Source organism: Amblyomma americanum, chromosome 9, assembly GCF_052857255.1.
Source record: "Amblyomma americanum isolate KBUSLIRL-KWMA chromosome 9, ASM5285725v1, whole genome shotgun sequence".
Classification (NCBI taxonomy): domain Eukaryota; kingdom Metazoa; phylum Arthropoda; class Arachnida; order Ixodida; family Ixodidae; genus Amblyomma; species Amblyomma americanum.
Window position 1 is genome coordinate 41338036 of NC_135505.1, and position 14833 is coordinate 41352868.

Here is a 14833-nt window from a genome sequence, read left to right on the forward strand (position 1 = left end):
TTTCTGCATTGTCTCAATATGCAGTCAGCTGGTATTTTTGCAAATGGAGCACGCATGTGCCCTCATGATCCAATGATTTTGATTGTCTTGCTTCGCCTAAAGAAATATTTTTCTGCAAACCCACATCATGCAAACTTTTCTCCATATATGACTCTACATGTATGTGTTGACATGCATGAACAGCACTCACTGCCAGTGTAAGTGCTGCTAAAATGTACAGCTAAGCAAAGTACTTTAAATATCTTTAATTCATATATGTAGCCACTCAATTTTTCAGCACTTTCAGCATGTCGCCAAGGGATCTATTTATGCTGCGCAAGCGCTCCTCCCTCGTTTTGATGCTGGGATGCTTTTCCATGTGCATCTCGAAGGCCGCTGAAAACAGTAAAAATAACTGAGTACACAAAGTTTTGCAAACTGATGCAATCTATGCGCTTTTTATGGTACTGAAAGATGAAAAAAATGGACCCTTATAATTACTTTCTACTATATTGATTCAGACTGTTTCTTGCACCATATGCTTTGAAAGGGTGACAAGTGTCGTCTTCATAGCAGAGAAAGTTATTTCCCTCTGGTTAGTTACAGGTTTGTACCTACAATTATGGAATCCTCAAATCAACTTCGTATTATATGCAACTCCAAGGACCAAGTGTTAATGCATTATAGTCTCCAAATATATGAATGAGAAAAGAGTAACATGCAGCGAAATACTTTACAATGAATAACATTACCTCGGAGAGCTTTGAGTTTTTCGGGCGTAAGAGCCCGCCTCTCTGGTAGCTCAGGAACTCCCTCTTTGTGCAGGAAACGGTGGCAGGGCCTACCGGTTATGCTCCTATTGTAGAGCTCTTTCATACCCCATAGAGCCTTTGCCATTTCCCGCACAAAGAGAGAGTCCTTGGGCTGTGTCTGCAGGTAAGCCCATTTCCCTCTAGGGAGGGTCACCCCACAGGCCAAGTGCACCTAAAAAAATTTTGAAGTAAGGTATGTCAGACACACTAAGAAAAAGTGCATCATCAAGTAAAATATTGGTTACTGATAATCAACAAAAACTGTTTTAATCTTCATACAGTGCTAATGCTAACCATAGTGCATGCAGCAGCTGGGCTACGATAAGGAATAAGAGGAAGTTATGACTTGTAGACCACAACAGTTCCGAAGCCTGAGGAAATGCAGGCCATCAGTGCAGCCCTAAGAATTTCCAATTTTTAATCTTGTTTACAGTTCCTCATCAGAACAGGTACAAAGTGCCTGTCTCTATGACTGCTTTCGAGCTTCTTTTACGGGTGATACGCTCATAAAAGTTCTATACAAGCACATCTCTCTTGTGAGCCATCTCCAGTTAACCCCCTAAACGAAATCAAGCGAAATATTTGTAATTCCCTGTTAGCTAGCCATAGAAGACAATGCAACAAAGTTCTTGCCACAAACAACCATTTTTCAGGCTTGTTTTCACTTCAACAAAATTTTCGTTCAGTGGAGCTGGGCTTGAAAATTCATTTTATGATAACATAGGCATAATTAACGCATACTGTAGTAACTTTTCGTACATCCACACCACTAACAACAACATATAAAATTAATGGGTGACGATAATCAGACCTGAATGTTCTTTCCAAGCTCATCCTGACTGTCAGGCTTTGTTAATTCACCTGATGGCCTGAACCTTATTCCATTCATTAAATCTGCGAGTAAAAATGAAAATCTCCATTCTGTACCTCCTCGTTTTCTCTACCACCATTCTGTGTGTCGCCTCCTCTTGGGGCCCCTTGCCGCTCCTGGGCGATTACCGATGAAGTGGGCACATAAATCTGCGCCTGCAAAAATAAAATTGTCATTTCAGTTCCCAATTATTGTACACAGGTATTAATCAAGAACTCTGCAAGTAAAGTGCACTATTACCATTTATTTAAATTTTAATTAAAGTTCGTCACGGTGTTAGGTTATTTGCTATGCAAGCAAGTTATGTGACAGCACCTTTGCAATAAGCAGGCATGAGGGTTTCATATTGAGTAAAGAATGAAAAGGTAGTAGTCTAATACCCCTGCCACACTAACAAATTTCCCTTCAGTTTATTTTCATTAAAGATCCCAAATGGGGTGTTACATAAAGGGTGGGATAATGGTGCACCAGTGACAGCAGTCATAAACAATGATGGGCAAGTTATGGCAGCGATATGATAGGGAAGGCCGTCTACAGTCAGTTGCTACTCAATAAAATAATGAGTTGGTAAAGACGTTGGCACCGGCACACAGGTGCAGAATTTCGAAGAGGGTGATCGATGCGATGGGATCTGCGTGGTGGTGGTGCACAGATGTAGGGTTCTTGTCTTTAATGTCACTAAATTAATGTCATTCGGTCTCTTTTGGTCCTACATGGTAAAAAATAATGTCATTTGCAAATTATGGTAATGACAATTGCTGAAAAAAAAGTCTAATTAAAAGACATCAGCGCCCATAAAACGTGCTTGAAATTGTTGCGTACTGTTTCAAAAGCTGTTAAGAACATTTCTGGGCCATATTAAGGCTTCAAATATTATTTCTGGCAATTCTGCAGCACTTAAGTTTAGCCATCAAAGTCCAGCCAAGGACAGAGTCAACCGCAAATCTGAAAAATGTAAACAAACAAAATGGCTGGCATGACACGGTGGAGCGCAGATTGTTGAAATAACTTCCAAAAAAGTGAAGTGCTCAGTTACAGCTTTAACTACTTCCCAGCCAAACGAACATCGAATGCCAGCCAGCAATCTACAAAAATATCCCCATACAGAACTCGAGCATTGCTATTAGAATAACTTTTGAATTAATAGTAATAACCACTGCTGTAACAAATGTATTTTTGAGGAGATGCCAGCTATCCATCTCATCATTCTGTGTGGAGTAATTAAAAGGGTATACGTGCATCTTCTCGGGAAAACTAGTTACTAAGATAGATTACTCTATTCAAGCCCGTGACCAGCCAAAACAGAAAAAAAAATTCTTGCATGACTGCATATGTGGCTATTAAATACACAGCTCCTCATGGATTTAGATTTTCCCCTCAGAAAACAGTAGCGGTTCTGTTCTCTTTGAGACGAGGCCTACAGGCCAACCCCACAATATATCTAAACCAAACCCAATTACCTGTCAAACAAGAGCATAAATTTCTAGGGATAACTTTCGATACAAAGCTCACTTTCTTGCCACATATAAACACCTTAAAGAAAAAAGCTTCCCAAGCCCTCAATGTGCTAAAACTACTGTCAAGAAAACGCTGGGGATCTGATAGGACATGCCTATTACATATATATCGTTCTCTGGTTCGCTCTAAGTTAGACTATGGGTGCATAGTATATGGCTCAGCAAGACCGTCCTACATAAAACGACTAGATCCTATCCACAATCTTGGTTTAAGGTTGTCTTCTGGTGCTTACAGAACTTCACCAATAGCAAGTCTGTATGTGGAAACGAATGAACCTTCCTTAGAAGATCGAAGAACTGCACTAACTTGTACATACATCCTCAAAATCCTTTCTCACCCCAAACATCTCTGTTACTCAATCGTCACGAAATGCCCATCCAGAATACTCTTCAACAACAAGCCTCACGCAATTAAGCCGTTGCTCTTGCGCTTCGAAGAAAAATGCCAAGCACTAAACATACTAAATGAAATTAAAAATATTGCCCCAAGATGCGAAGCGCTACCACCGTGGTACACTCTTCCCACAGTGTGTGACGTCACACTAACACGCCTCAGGAAAACTTGTACACCACACGACCAGATAATACAAGAATATCTAGCACTACAAGAAAAATACAGAAATTACACTCCATTTTATACTGACGGGTCAAAAACTTCTGCTCATGTAGGAAGCGCAGTAATACAAGGAAAAAATGAAAATGCAGTACGACTTCCCTCATGTGCTACAGTTTTCACCGCGGAGTGTTATGCTATTAGTGTTGCGGTGCAGAAAATAACAAATGAAAACATCAAAAACAGCATCATCTATACAGATTCACTGAGCGTCCTTACAGCATTAAACTCTAAAAATGCCACGGAGCCACTGATACTGATTGGAAGCATCATACATAATACAGTAAAGGTCACAACACAAAAACATGTTATAAAATTGTGCTGGGTTCCCAGTCACGTTGGCATTCAGGACAATGAGAGAGCCGACATGTGTGCTGCACAAACCAGAACCATGGAAATAAAACATGTGAATTTGCCTCCTAGGGATTACATGAAGTTAGTGCATAGCAGACTAAGAGACAAGTGGCAAGCTTCCTGGGAAAATGAAGGACACAAGCTGCATACCATAAAACCCATTATAAAAGAATGGAAATCATGCCACCATAAAGAGCGTTTTATCGAAGTAATTTTATGTCGTTTACGCATAGGTCACACACACATCACCCATAACTTCTTATTAACAAAAAAAGACAAACCTGTGTGTGAAATGTGTGGTGAAGAGCTCACAGTAAATCACATTTTAATTTCTTGTTCGCATCTCGAAGAACTTAGACAAAACGTTTTTACGGTATTTTACAATGAACACATTCCATTTCATCCCGCATTGCTTTTAGGCGAGCAAACACTCGTCGAATTTTCACTTGTTTGTAAGTTTCTAAAGAAAGCCAGTGTTTTAAATCTATTATAATGTAACCTCTGTACACTTGACATAGCATCATCTAACCTTGTGTTTGGCGCATGATAGCCATAGTTGCTTATGCGCCATAAAACCCCATACAACAACAACAACAACGACACAAGGATGACACGAACGATAAGAAAGACTGGAAAATTTTAATTATATTCGAGAAGTAACAGATCAACAGCAAGATCCATTATCCCACACAAGGCATTAACACACCTTGCATGGGAAGTGCAGCCCAGAAATAATAACTAATAAGAGGATTTTTCACCACTGCAGTGAAAGACAGGACATATTTGACAGGGCACAAAGAATGTCCTGCCAAATGGCAAATTAAATTTGGAAAGTGATACGCTACATGCCATCTTGCTTTCTAAAAACGCAACAAAAAATAATCAACACCAACCAAAAGAATGACGAACTAGATATTTCAGCTACCACACAGGAGCTTTGTTCACAATGAGGGCTGAACGAAGAACGAACACATTGCTCCGCACCAACCGTGCACGCGGCAGTCTTGCAGCAGACAACGGCACTGTCGGTTTATGACATAGCTCAGGCTGCTTCAATATGGCTGTTGCTGTCAGGGGGAGGGGCTTAGAGCTGATAGCTTTAATTGAAATTGCCACTTGAAAAGCGCAAGTCCAGCTCCGCATCTTTTTTAGGCATGCATAACAATGTTGTGGCTAGTACCTGCAATGTAAAACCACGATTTGTTGGTAGACCATGTCATGACCCCTTTAAGACGTCGACTCTACCTTTTGCCCTCACTGTGAACAAGGCTGCCGCGTGGAAGGCGAAATGTAGTTGTCTTCGCTCTTTTGGTCGGCATCATTTATTTTTTGTCATGCATCAACCCGACCAGATGGGTTTCCGTCAAAGTGTTGACTTCAATATATTCTAAAAACACACTGCCAATGTATGTTTCCACGAACTATAGTTAGGGCCAGTAGTTTTCTTTCGTTAAAAATATTGATTTAAATAAGAACTTGTTTCCCAACACAATCAGGCTTACTTATAACAGCCATATAGTTATAATGAACACTCAGTTATGATAAAACAACGAAAATATTACTCAGGGCAAATGGGCTGATCTTCTACCCATCACACTGGAAGACTTGTCCTACTAACTGAACAACATTCAGTGCACCAAATACCATTACCTCTCTTTTGGCACTACAAGGTAATAATGGTCGTTAACTGTATATATCATGTGTGCCACTCACTTGCACTGGTAGCCCCTGCTGTGCTGGGCTCGGACTGCTGGAGGCAGCAGCCTCTACTGCAGTTCGTGCAGCTGCAGCCAGCTCTGCCAGCCCTTCACCTGGCACGTCTCGTGCCCCAAGAGATTCTGAGCCTAGCTCAGGCTCCCTCGTGGCCGGTATGTCTGAGTTGCACACCTACAAGACAAATTAAAAATGCCCTTGTATATGCCAGTATTGAATCTCACTACACTTCACATACCTGTTGCTGTTCACTGCACTGGAAGGTTTTTCTTTTCTTCAGGTGTTCTTGCAGCTCTCCTGCACGATGAAAGCACTTTTATTCATGCCAAACAGATAGCTTCAACACCCCGTCACAAGTGAAAACCCAATAATGATGAAAACAAAACCGCAAAATCTGGAGACAAAAAATGCGATTTGTGCAACATGTTAAACTGAGTGTTCACATAATGAATACTTCTCAATTTCTGCCATTACAGATGGCCTTTGTAATCTTTTTTTTGCACCCATAAGCAGAGACACTGTAGATACCGCTTGTGTGCAACATAAGAAACAAGCCTGTTTCCGATTAAAAAAAAATCCAAGAAGGCCATGAAAATAACATTTCTTCAAGCCAGTAAGTTTTCTGCTTATTTTTATCCAATTTCATACTTCAATATACACTGTATCGCATACCAATGCACTCAGCAAGACTGCATAACTGGGGTGCATAGCAGGGGAGGTGTGAAAACCGGCCAGGCAAAACTGGCCCTTGAATGCATGAATGACCTGACAAGAGAACAGAGCAGCTTAAGGTCTTCAAACCTTTTTACAAATTAACTATTGCGACTGCGCATTTCACACATCACAGGGCTTTATTTTTCTTTGAGCTCAGTTCGAGATTAAGCTCACATAGGAGAGAAATCCCTCTAGAGCAGAAAAATATGGCCGCTCATTGCGTTGGTAGTGTGCATGATCATCTGCATTATACTGAATTAACTCTCAAGATGTCTGAACTCAAGTTGCTGTCCTAAAGGATGCCACATTAATCCCAGAGCACTTAACACTGTGCCAAAATTTCTTTTCATCTGCTGTACTGTGCTTTTTTTTTACTTCTGTGCTTATGTGACCTGCCTATAGAAAAGAAATACCCACATCAAGACTGCATGCAGTTCCCAATTACTTTATTTTAAACATTGCAAGAATTGCAGCACAGCATGGGTAATTATAATTCATTTCAGGAGCATTCACTTTATTTAGATTAAATATAAACATGTTGAAACTGCACCTTTCATGAATAAGAGAGTTCTCTTCCTGACACTCGTCTCCTTTAGGGTACTTGTGTGTAAACATAGCAACCCTATCTTTTTAGACAGGTGCGACGAAGAGAAAAACTTTTGTAATGTAAAGTTCGAAATCGCAACCTTATACAGAGCGACATTGTCAAATCCCTCAATGGCGAGAGGCGCCACTCGGCTCTTCAAGGTGCCGAGTGTCATGCATTTTATCGAGCAAAATCACTGTCATGTTCTTATACTCATGAATCACCATATCACAATCCTACATGAGATACCTACATCGCCAACTTAACCAAGTGTGCTCACATGCTGTTCATACTTCCAAGCTGCCTCCCCGCTAGCGTGGTGCCAGCGCCCTAGATGGCAGCTCTTGATTTTGCCCTAGTGACATTTATGTGCAAGCAGGCTACTCCTCTCAATGGTGAATGTACTGCACTTTTCACACCTCCCATTCTAAGCACACCTTAGCATATCTGTTTGACCAGTGGGGTGAATGACAAATTACGACACAGTGCTATTCGTGAAGCTCCAATTCAACAACAAGCAGTCTTAAGGGCGACCCACATGGAGCATTTTTCTTGCAAAAAACTGGCGTCCGGCGGGGCGGCCGTTCGCAGCTGATCAAGCCGGGCTAGATATATCCGCCCGGCAGTCAGCCGCTCGCCGGAAGCGGCCAACGTGGGCTGTCAGCGCGGACCAATCAGGGTGCGACCGCGTCAGACTTCCGTCCGCTTCTACAACATGGCCGCACCTGCCGAAGCGGCCTCTCGCTTCACCACGAACTCGTCGTTACCGCTACACTGTGCCTCAGGTTCACGGCAAACAAAAGTCGCACGAAGCTTTCGCTTTGTCCGAAGGTGCCCGCAGCACAAAATTTTTGCTATGAAACGCGCCAGATTTTCAGAATTCTGGATTTGCAAAGCTGCTAGGCTTAGCCACTACACGTCGGTTGATGTCAGGAAGTGCAAGAGGTTCAAATAGGTTAACTATTTTGGTTCAGTAAGGGGTCACAAAGAATAATTCGTCCTCTTTGTCATCATGGAATCAATAGGTTAATTGTAAATGCACACCTGTTCTTTTCAGCATTTTACTAAGCATATGGAATCACGCCGTTTTTAAATCCTTGCAGCAGCGGTCTGGTGGCAGCCACCCATTTTCCGCCGCTTGTGGTGTTGCACGGCGGAAGAGCGTTGGCGTTCTGCAGTGCAAGTTCGCTCCATGTGGGTCCCCCTTTAAAAACGAGCAATGAAGTAGACCTCAGGCAAAGACAATGCCAGCACCAAACGTGATGCCCGTTTGGAAATGAGGCAAAATAGATATGTCATGTTATCTTGATTGCATCATCATTGGCTGGAAGCCGTCACTCATTCTTCTATGCACTACACACCACCACTCATTCCACTATACACCTGCACTCATATACTACTCAAAAAGATAAAACGGAATTTCTCACAGCAAATACCGCCACAACGTTTTGAATTTTACCCACCAGAAAGTCAGCAATGAAAATATTATCAAGACCCTGAGGCAAAGAACTCAATTTCACAAGGCTCACCACCTCATTTATGATAGGGCATCTTAGTCAAAGCATGCATTGCCCCTGCCTAATGTTCTCTAAAAGCCCAAATACATGCTTGCTAAGAATAGTTGCTATAAACGTGGAACTAACAGCAGCCACGCTGACAAAGAAACACCTCAGCAAACAATGTTGGCACTGCATCTCTCATGCACCAATTTTGTTCTTGAGATGCAAACAGTTATGTGCCTCACCAATTCCTTTTATGACCACTTCTTGCAGGTCATAGTTTCGTTGGCGTTCCTGTGACAGCTTTTTTCTAAGGGACCTAATTTCCAATTGTAGGTTTTCTATTTCTTTTTTTTTTCCATCCAGTGCCCTCTTCTCCATGAGGTCTTCATCTAAAGAAGAGCTTTCTTCAAAAGAAAAGCTCAGCTTTTTGTGGCAAGCCTCCTTTTTCTGGGCCTTTTTTTGTTTTTGGCTCATAACCTGCTGAAATGAAAAGGAACATATACATCTTATTACTATCATTCTAAAGCACATTCATGGGCAAATTTCCAGTCCCATAAAAAACTAACTTCTAAGAACGAGATAAAATGGAAGAATAACCATAATTATGGTGCAATTTCTTGCTTTCAGCACACATACCATGGGGCCCACTAGAAGTACTTTCCAAACAGCATAACCAACTTGCAAGTAGTCTGCAATTGTCTGACTACAAAAAACAAGAAGTGTTGCCCAACCAACTCTGTCATCATCCTACGCAAGGCTTTTATGCGAATGAGGTGAAGAAAATTTCTGTGACCATTTTGACTCCACATGGTTGCATCTCGACAAAACAGATAATAACATTTTAATGCCATAAACTCATTATCAACCAGTGAAGAATTCCAATTTGTGGATGATTTTGCTATTAAGAAGCAAATCAACAGGTGATGTCACTATATTTAAACACATAACTGCCTTTTAATGTCACTATTAAAGGGAAACCAGATGGGAACACTAAGTTCTGATAGATTTATAGATTAACATCTCAGGATGATGACAGTCAGAAAATTGCCTCCAAGTGAAGCACCTGTGGTAACACCCCATGCAGATTCAAGAAACTGAAGCTCGTGGCGTGCCTGCTTCGCCAGTAACAATTGGTTGAGTGGTTCGACGCACGGCCAAGCAGTCAAGAATGTGAAATACATAAAAACAGCGCAAACTAGATGATGGACAGAAAGGTGAGACAGGAATGTCACTACAGAGACTTTTACCTTGCATTCTGTGCATCCACCCTGTGTGCAGCCATGCTATGAGCATGTTTAGAATGGTATGCTTGCAACAGATTTACACTCCGTTTTGTTTGCTCGGCAGACAGTCAAGCGGTTCAGTTCTCGGTTAAGCCTTTGAACAGGCTTCTTTCCGCGCGCTTGTGGCATTCTCAAATTATAAAATGTATTGTTTTCTCCTGTACGGGCATGCTATGAAGGATAAAATCCTCACCATTGAAAAGGTGGTACGTATGCATAAACAACCAAACTCGCGAGTCTGTGATGAACAGCGCTTGTGTACCTTATCCACATCGAAAAAAGCAAACCGTGCGGTTGCATTTCATAACTTCACACTTTATTACTAATCAGTAAGGAACTTTCGCCATAATCTTGAATTTCGGTCAACGGTGGACCGCCGGCCCGTTTCGTGACGAGGCCTAGCGAGTACGCAGGATTCGTGTGTGCGATTTCGGCGATTGCAAAGAGCGAATTCGCGAGTTTTAGCACCTTAAATAGCTGTTGAGCTTAACTTTGGCTACAGTGCCCTCAAAGCGACGACTGCCTACATCGCAGGGTGCGAGTACAATAAAGGGGAAGTGTCGATATGTGACCCGGTGTTCACAGCATGTGCTGAAGGCAGCCGGCAGCAGCAGTCGGCGTCGACTGTGGACAACAAATCTGGTAGTTTTCATTATTTCAAGTAATGTCCAAACTTATCTTTAGCTAAAGCGCTTTAAAATCAAATACTGATGACATAAGAGGAAGCAGATGCATTCAGCGGGAAGCGCCAGTCCTATGCGAGGCGTTTCCCAAGCAGGCGACATAGCATCAGCGGTGCTTATTGCAGTGTTATCATAGTGTGTAGACGAGGCAAGCTACAATTTGCGAGCAATACTACGTAATATTTAAGATAAGGAGAGCCCACTTTGAGTTTTATGCCAAGCAGTACTGTTTGCGCACAGCTATGTAAACAATCCCAGCGCGGGGCTACATGTTGTTGTGATCATCGCATTCCTAGGCCGCAATGCGCACGCACAGTAAACGCTAAATGATGTGCTATCATTTTCAAGCACTCATCTAGACGGCGGCGACCATTCATCGGTGTGGGCAGTGAAAACATTCGAGTCGCGTAGGGATTTGCAAGCGGCTTGGTTCCTGCAAAAGGCTTCTATGAGCCGAAGGGAATGTATGTTACAAATGCACACATGCAGCGGGAAGCCGTCTCATTCGGCATTTTTCTCTGCTCCTTTCGTGCCTCAAGGTTACTCCAGTGCCACCTTGTGATAGTTTGAGTTTAATTATCAAGCCGATGAATAGCGGACAACAAACTGGTATCCAGCTACAAAACGACGCGGCTTTCACGGCGCACATCGGCGAAGGCATGCAATGCACGGCACGTGCCGCTTTTCGCATACAAAAGCACTCGACTGCTCAAAAGAAACCACACTCATAACATAAAAATAACTTGTTTATGAGCGTAAATAATAAAACAGGGGTCCATCGATTTCTGTTTCCTCAACAATCCGAAAAGGGGTGCCACAAGCAAGTCTGCTTTCCTAAGGATTTCTCAGCTAGCGTACTAAGCTGACGGCTTCCGAAAAGAAAACACTGAAAATGTATTTTATTTGGATAAGCTCAAAAAAAAAAGAAAAGTTTTCGAGCGACCGCCGTCTATGACGTGCATGCAAGCACCTCAACAGCGCGCAGCAGACAACGCGGCGTGCGCATGCCCTTCTAACGTCAGCGATCAGAGGTTGTTGCCAGACCAGCAAGCAGTTCGCAGAAGAAACAGAAAAAAATCGTTTTCAAAATATTTGCCGCACAGAATCAACTGAAAGTTGGGGGAATTTTAATTAAACGAGTTGAGAATTAAATGCGATAAGCAGGGTATGCGTGAAAATAGGCTGTCAAGGCCCCTTTTTCTTAGTATTCCCATTCAGTGTCTCTTTACAGACAGCTTGTGCACACTGAGTATAACTCTATTATTTTCCCTGAATTCTCAAATAATTGCTGGTCTTCCAAATGTAATCTGCAACAAGAGTTGAACTCACAGAATACTGTTACATACAAGGTCTTTAATGGTCAAGGATTGATAAAACTGCCAAAGCTAGCACTAGTTCGTCGGCCAGGCTTCAGGTACCCGGTTTATTCTTAGGCTACAAAGGACATTATTGTCAGGAAGGCCTGATAAGCCTCCCACCGAGGTTTGACTGGAGCCCATTAGAATAAATTACGAATACTGATCATACACAGGCTGCTTCCTTTCCTTTGCGCATCTCCCCACTCGCTTGTACTTCAATCTTTCAATCCACAATGGAGCACACCGCTAAAATAGGCAAGCAAATACATAAGATGCACTACGAAATATTCGAAAGCGAAGAACAGAGGAAAGAGCTGCTGCTAATGACACTTTTCCTGATGCAAGGTCGGCTTTGGCCAAACAGTGCCATGCTACAAAGTTGTTTCGTTTAATGAAAGTGACTGTTTACTCAAAGTGGGAAGCCCCCGACCAGAGGAAAGCTTTTACCCACTGTATCAACAACAGGTTCCCGGCATCACTAAGAATTGAATGCCACACTTCCCACATGTGAAGCAGATGCTCCAATAACTTGGCCACTGAAGTATTGCAAATTGACAGACGGATACCTGAGCACTTTGCTGAGCAGCTTCATGAGCAGCATCATCAAACACATGCTTCGGCCACCGGATCCTTCGCTTGTTCAGTTTTTTTGCCAGTTCTTCTGCCGTTGCTGCATTATAGACATCTCAATTAAACATAATACTCATGAAACTATACAACATATGAACAAAGCAGTGTACAATTAGCAGAACAATTTCAAATATTATTGTCAGCCATGGATTTATGTAATACATGCTGGAGCAGCTTGCCATTCTATACATGAGTGATGCAAGGTTAATCTCTACCTTGAAGAAATAATTTGTGCCTATTAAGAGCTGTCCAACACCAGAATTGTGCATGCTTGAAGTGGTAATTAACATGACAAAGCTGTGATTATTTTGTTACCATGTCTTTTGTTACCATGACTATGGTGTCAGCCGACGCTTCCTTCACTGACGGCTCGTGCACCCAGTCGCTCATTACAAGTTGTAGGCCTCAGCGCCTTCCACAACTTCAGTTGCTTATGAGTAATGAAGCTTTTTCTTGACATTCAGAATTAGTGGATGCCTGAAGCAACCACGCATGGCCACAAGTCAATGTCCTGGATGCAGCTGCTTGCCCGCAGTGGGAAAGGGTCCAGCTGTTTGTTTTCTCCTCATAACGCTGCCTATCATATTTGGATAGAGTCGCTGTGTAATCTCCAGGAACCAAAGCCATTCTGTTTGCAAACAGTTAGGCTACTTGAGCACGTCACTTACAAGTAGGGGTTCGACATTTCAGATAAAACCAAAATAAACCGATAAAAGTATGCCGATTTCAGTTTTCGAAAAACGTCAGTATTCTCGGCATGCAAGGCAAAGATAGCTGGCTGTTGAAAGCGAGTTACACTCTGCCAAAGCTGAAATTAAGTAAGCAGGAAGCCAGGGGCATGATGCAACAATGACGTTGATCCCTTTGTCCTTGCCCATGGGGGACGAAATTTCCTCAATGCGTTCTGGTTCGGCATAGAAGTGGGTTTGAGACCCCTGCTAGAAGTGAAGGGAGGACAGGAACATAGAATATTTGTTTGTTAGTGGTATCTGACATTGTGCGCTTATTGTCACAATATGGTTTATGGTTTATCAGGGTTTAACATCCCAAAGCGACTCAGGCTATGAGAGACGCCGTAGTGAAGAGCTCCGGAAATTTCGACCACCTGGATTCTTTAACGTGCACTGACATCGCACAGCACACGGGCCTCTAGAATTTCGCCTCCATCGAAATTCGACCGCCGCGGCCGGGATCGAACCCGCATCTTTCGGGCCAGCAGCCGAGCACCATAACCACTCAGCCGACGCGGCGGCTTGTGTTGTCACAATACGTGCAATGCGCCCTCCCTGATGTGTTAGCTTGTCCACTCACGCATGTTTTATCTATGAGTATCGTAAGTAATCATGGCTCAACACTGCACATTTGTTGATCACGTGTTTCTTATGTCTCTAGAGTAGACGAGTACAATAGGCTGACTCAGCAACGTGCGCAGTCGGGTGGGAATGACTACCGGAAAGTTGAAGCCGCGCAAGACCTGCAAGCAAAGCTGTACCCCGATAGCGACTTGTGATGAAGTCACAAAACCGCTGTCATCATGAATGCTAGCGACAGTCTGTTGCGGGTTTTCTCCAGAAAAAGCCCTGCCTGACGAAACTGCGAGGGCAAACAGCCTAGCATTTCCTGGTCTCTCCAGTACTTGTCACGCCCGCCTGCACTCGCGAGGGGTACCCTCAAAGGCAGCTGTACCGCATGCACTAGCGTCACGCGCGCTGCGATAGTTTATAAATTTGCACACCTCCTACAAGCGTAGCAACGAGACTGCTTTCCGGATTTCTTAGTGTGGACAAAAATACTGTTGTCACTTACCAGCCAGTTCTTCTATATCGCCAGGATAATAATCTTCATCACCGCCATCCGGAGCGTCTTTGTCCCGCCAGTAGACCAACTTGTTTTTCGCCAAGTCCTTTGTAGATTTTGGGCAATAATCTTTAATTAGGCTGACTGGCACGACGGCCTTTTCACCGTCTTTATACAGCACGTATGCGAGCAACGGCTCCATAATAAAGAAATATTTTCGTAGGCTAACAAAGCAGCGCAGCTAGGGACCCCAAAAAATTGCACCTAATACCTAACACAGCTACGATGGCTAGAAGCTTTGGATACTTTTGGCTTGTTATGGCCATGCTTTGAAAAGGCAATTTTTTCTAGCGCGCACGCGGAGCATATTTTAATGAATACTTATAAACTTTACAGTTCTTTTTTGCGTAGAACAAAGCTG

General features: G+C 42.9%; 1 protein-coding gene across 2 annotated transcripts; it reads right to left on the bottom strand.

Annotated features, from left to right (window-relative positions):
* Nucleotides 1-230: 230 nt before the first annotated feature.
* LOC144103830 (uncharacterized) lies at nt 231-14658 on the bottom strand. Of its 2 annotated transcripts, none has more exons than XM_077636531.1 (7): nt 14422-14658; nt 12552-12655; nt 8904-9138; nt 6098-6156; nt 5860-6033; nt 1719-1817; nt 231-375 (listed from the first exon to the last, which is right to left on the bottom strand). In XM_077636531.1, exons 1-7 carry the CDS (start codon nt 14612-14614, stop codon nt 307-309), a joined length of 933 nt encoding a protein of 310 aa, XP_077492657.1. In that variant the 5' UTR covers nt 14615-14658; the 3' UTR covers nt 231-306. The 2 variants fall into 2 exon arrangements, with proteins under 2 accessions (XP_077492657.1, XP_077492656.1); XM_077636530.1 differs by having other exon boundaries at nt 8904-9141.
* Nucleotides 14659-14833: the final 175 nt, after the last annotated feature.

Bases quoted from the DNA above. Each gene is read 5' to 3' on its own strand.
- LOC144103830 (XM_077636530.1), bottom strand. From the start codon at position 14,614: ATGGAGCCGTTGCTCGCATACGTGCTGTATAAAGACGGTGAAAAGGCC. The intron at 12,656-14,421 runs GTAAGTGACAAC...TCTATAATGCAG, and splicing joins CGATATAGAAGAACTGGCTG to CAACGGCAGAAGAACTGGCA. The intron at 376-1,718 runs GTACAGAATGGA...TACTGTTTTCAG, and splicing joins GTGGTAGAGAAAACGAGGAG to CGGCCTTCGAGATGCACATG.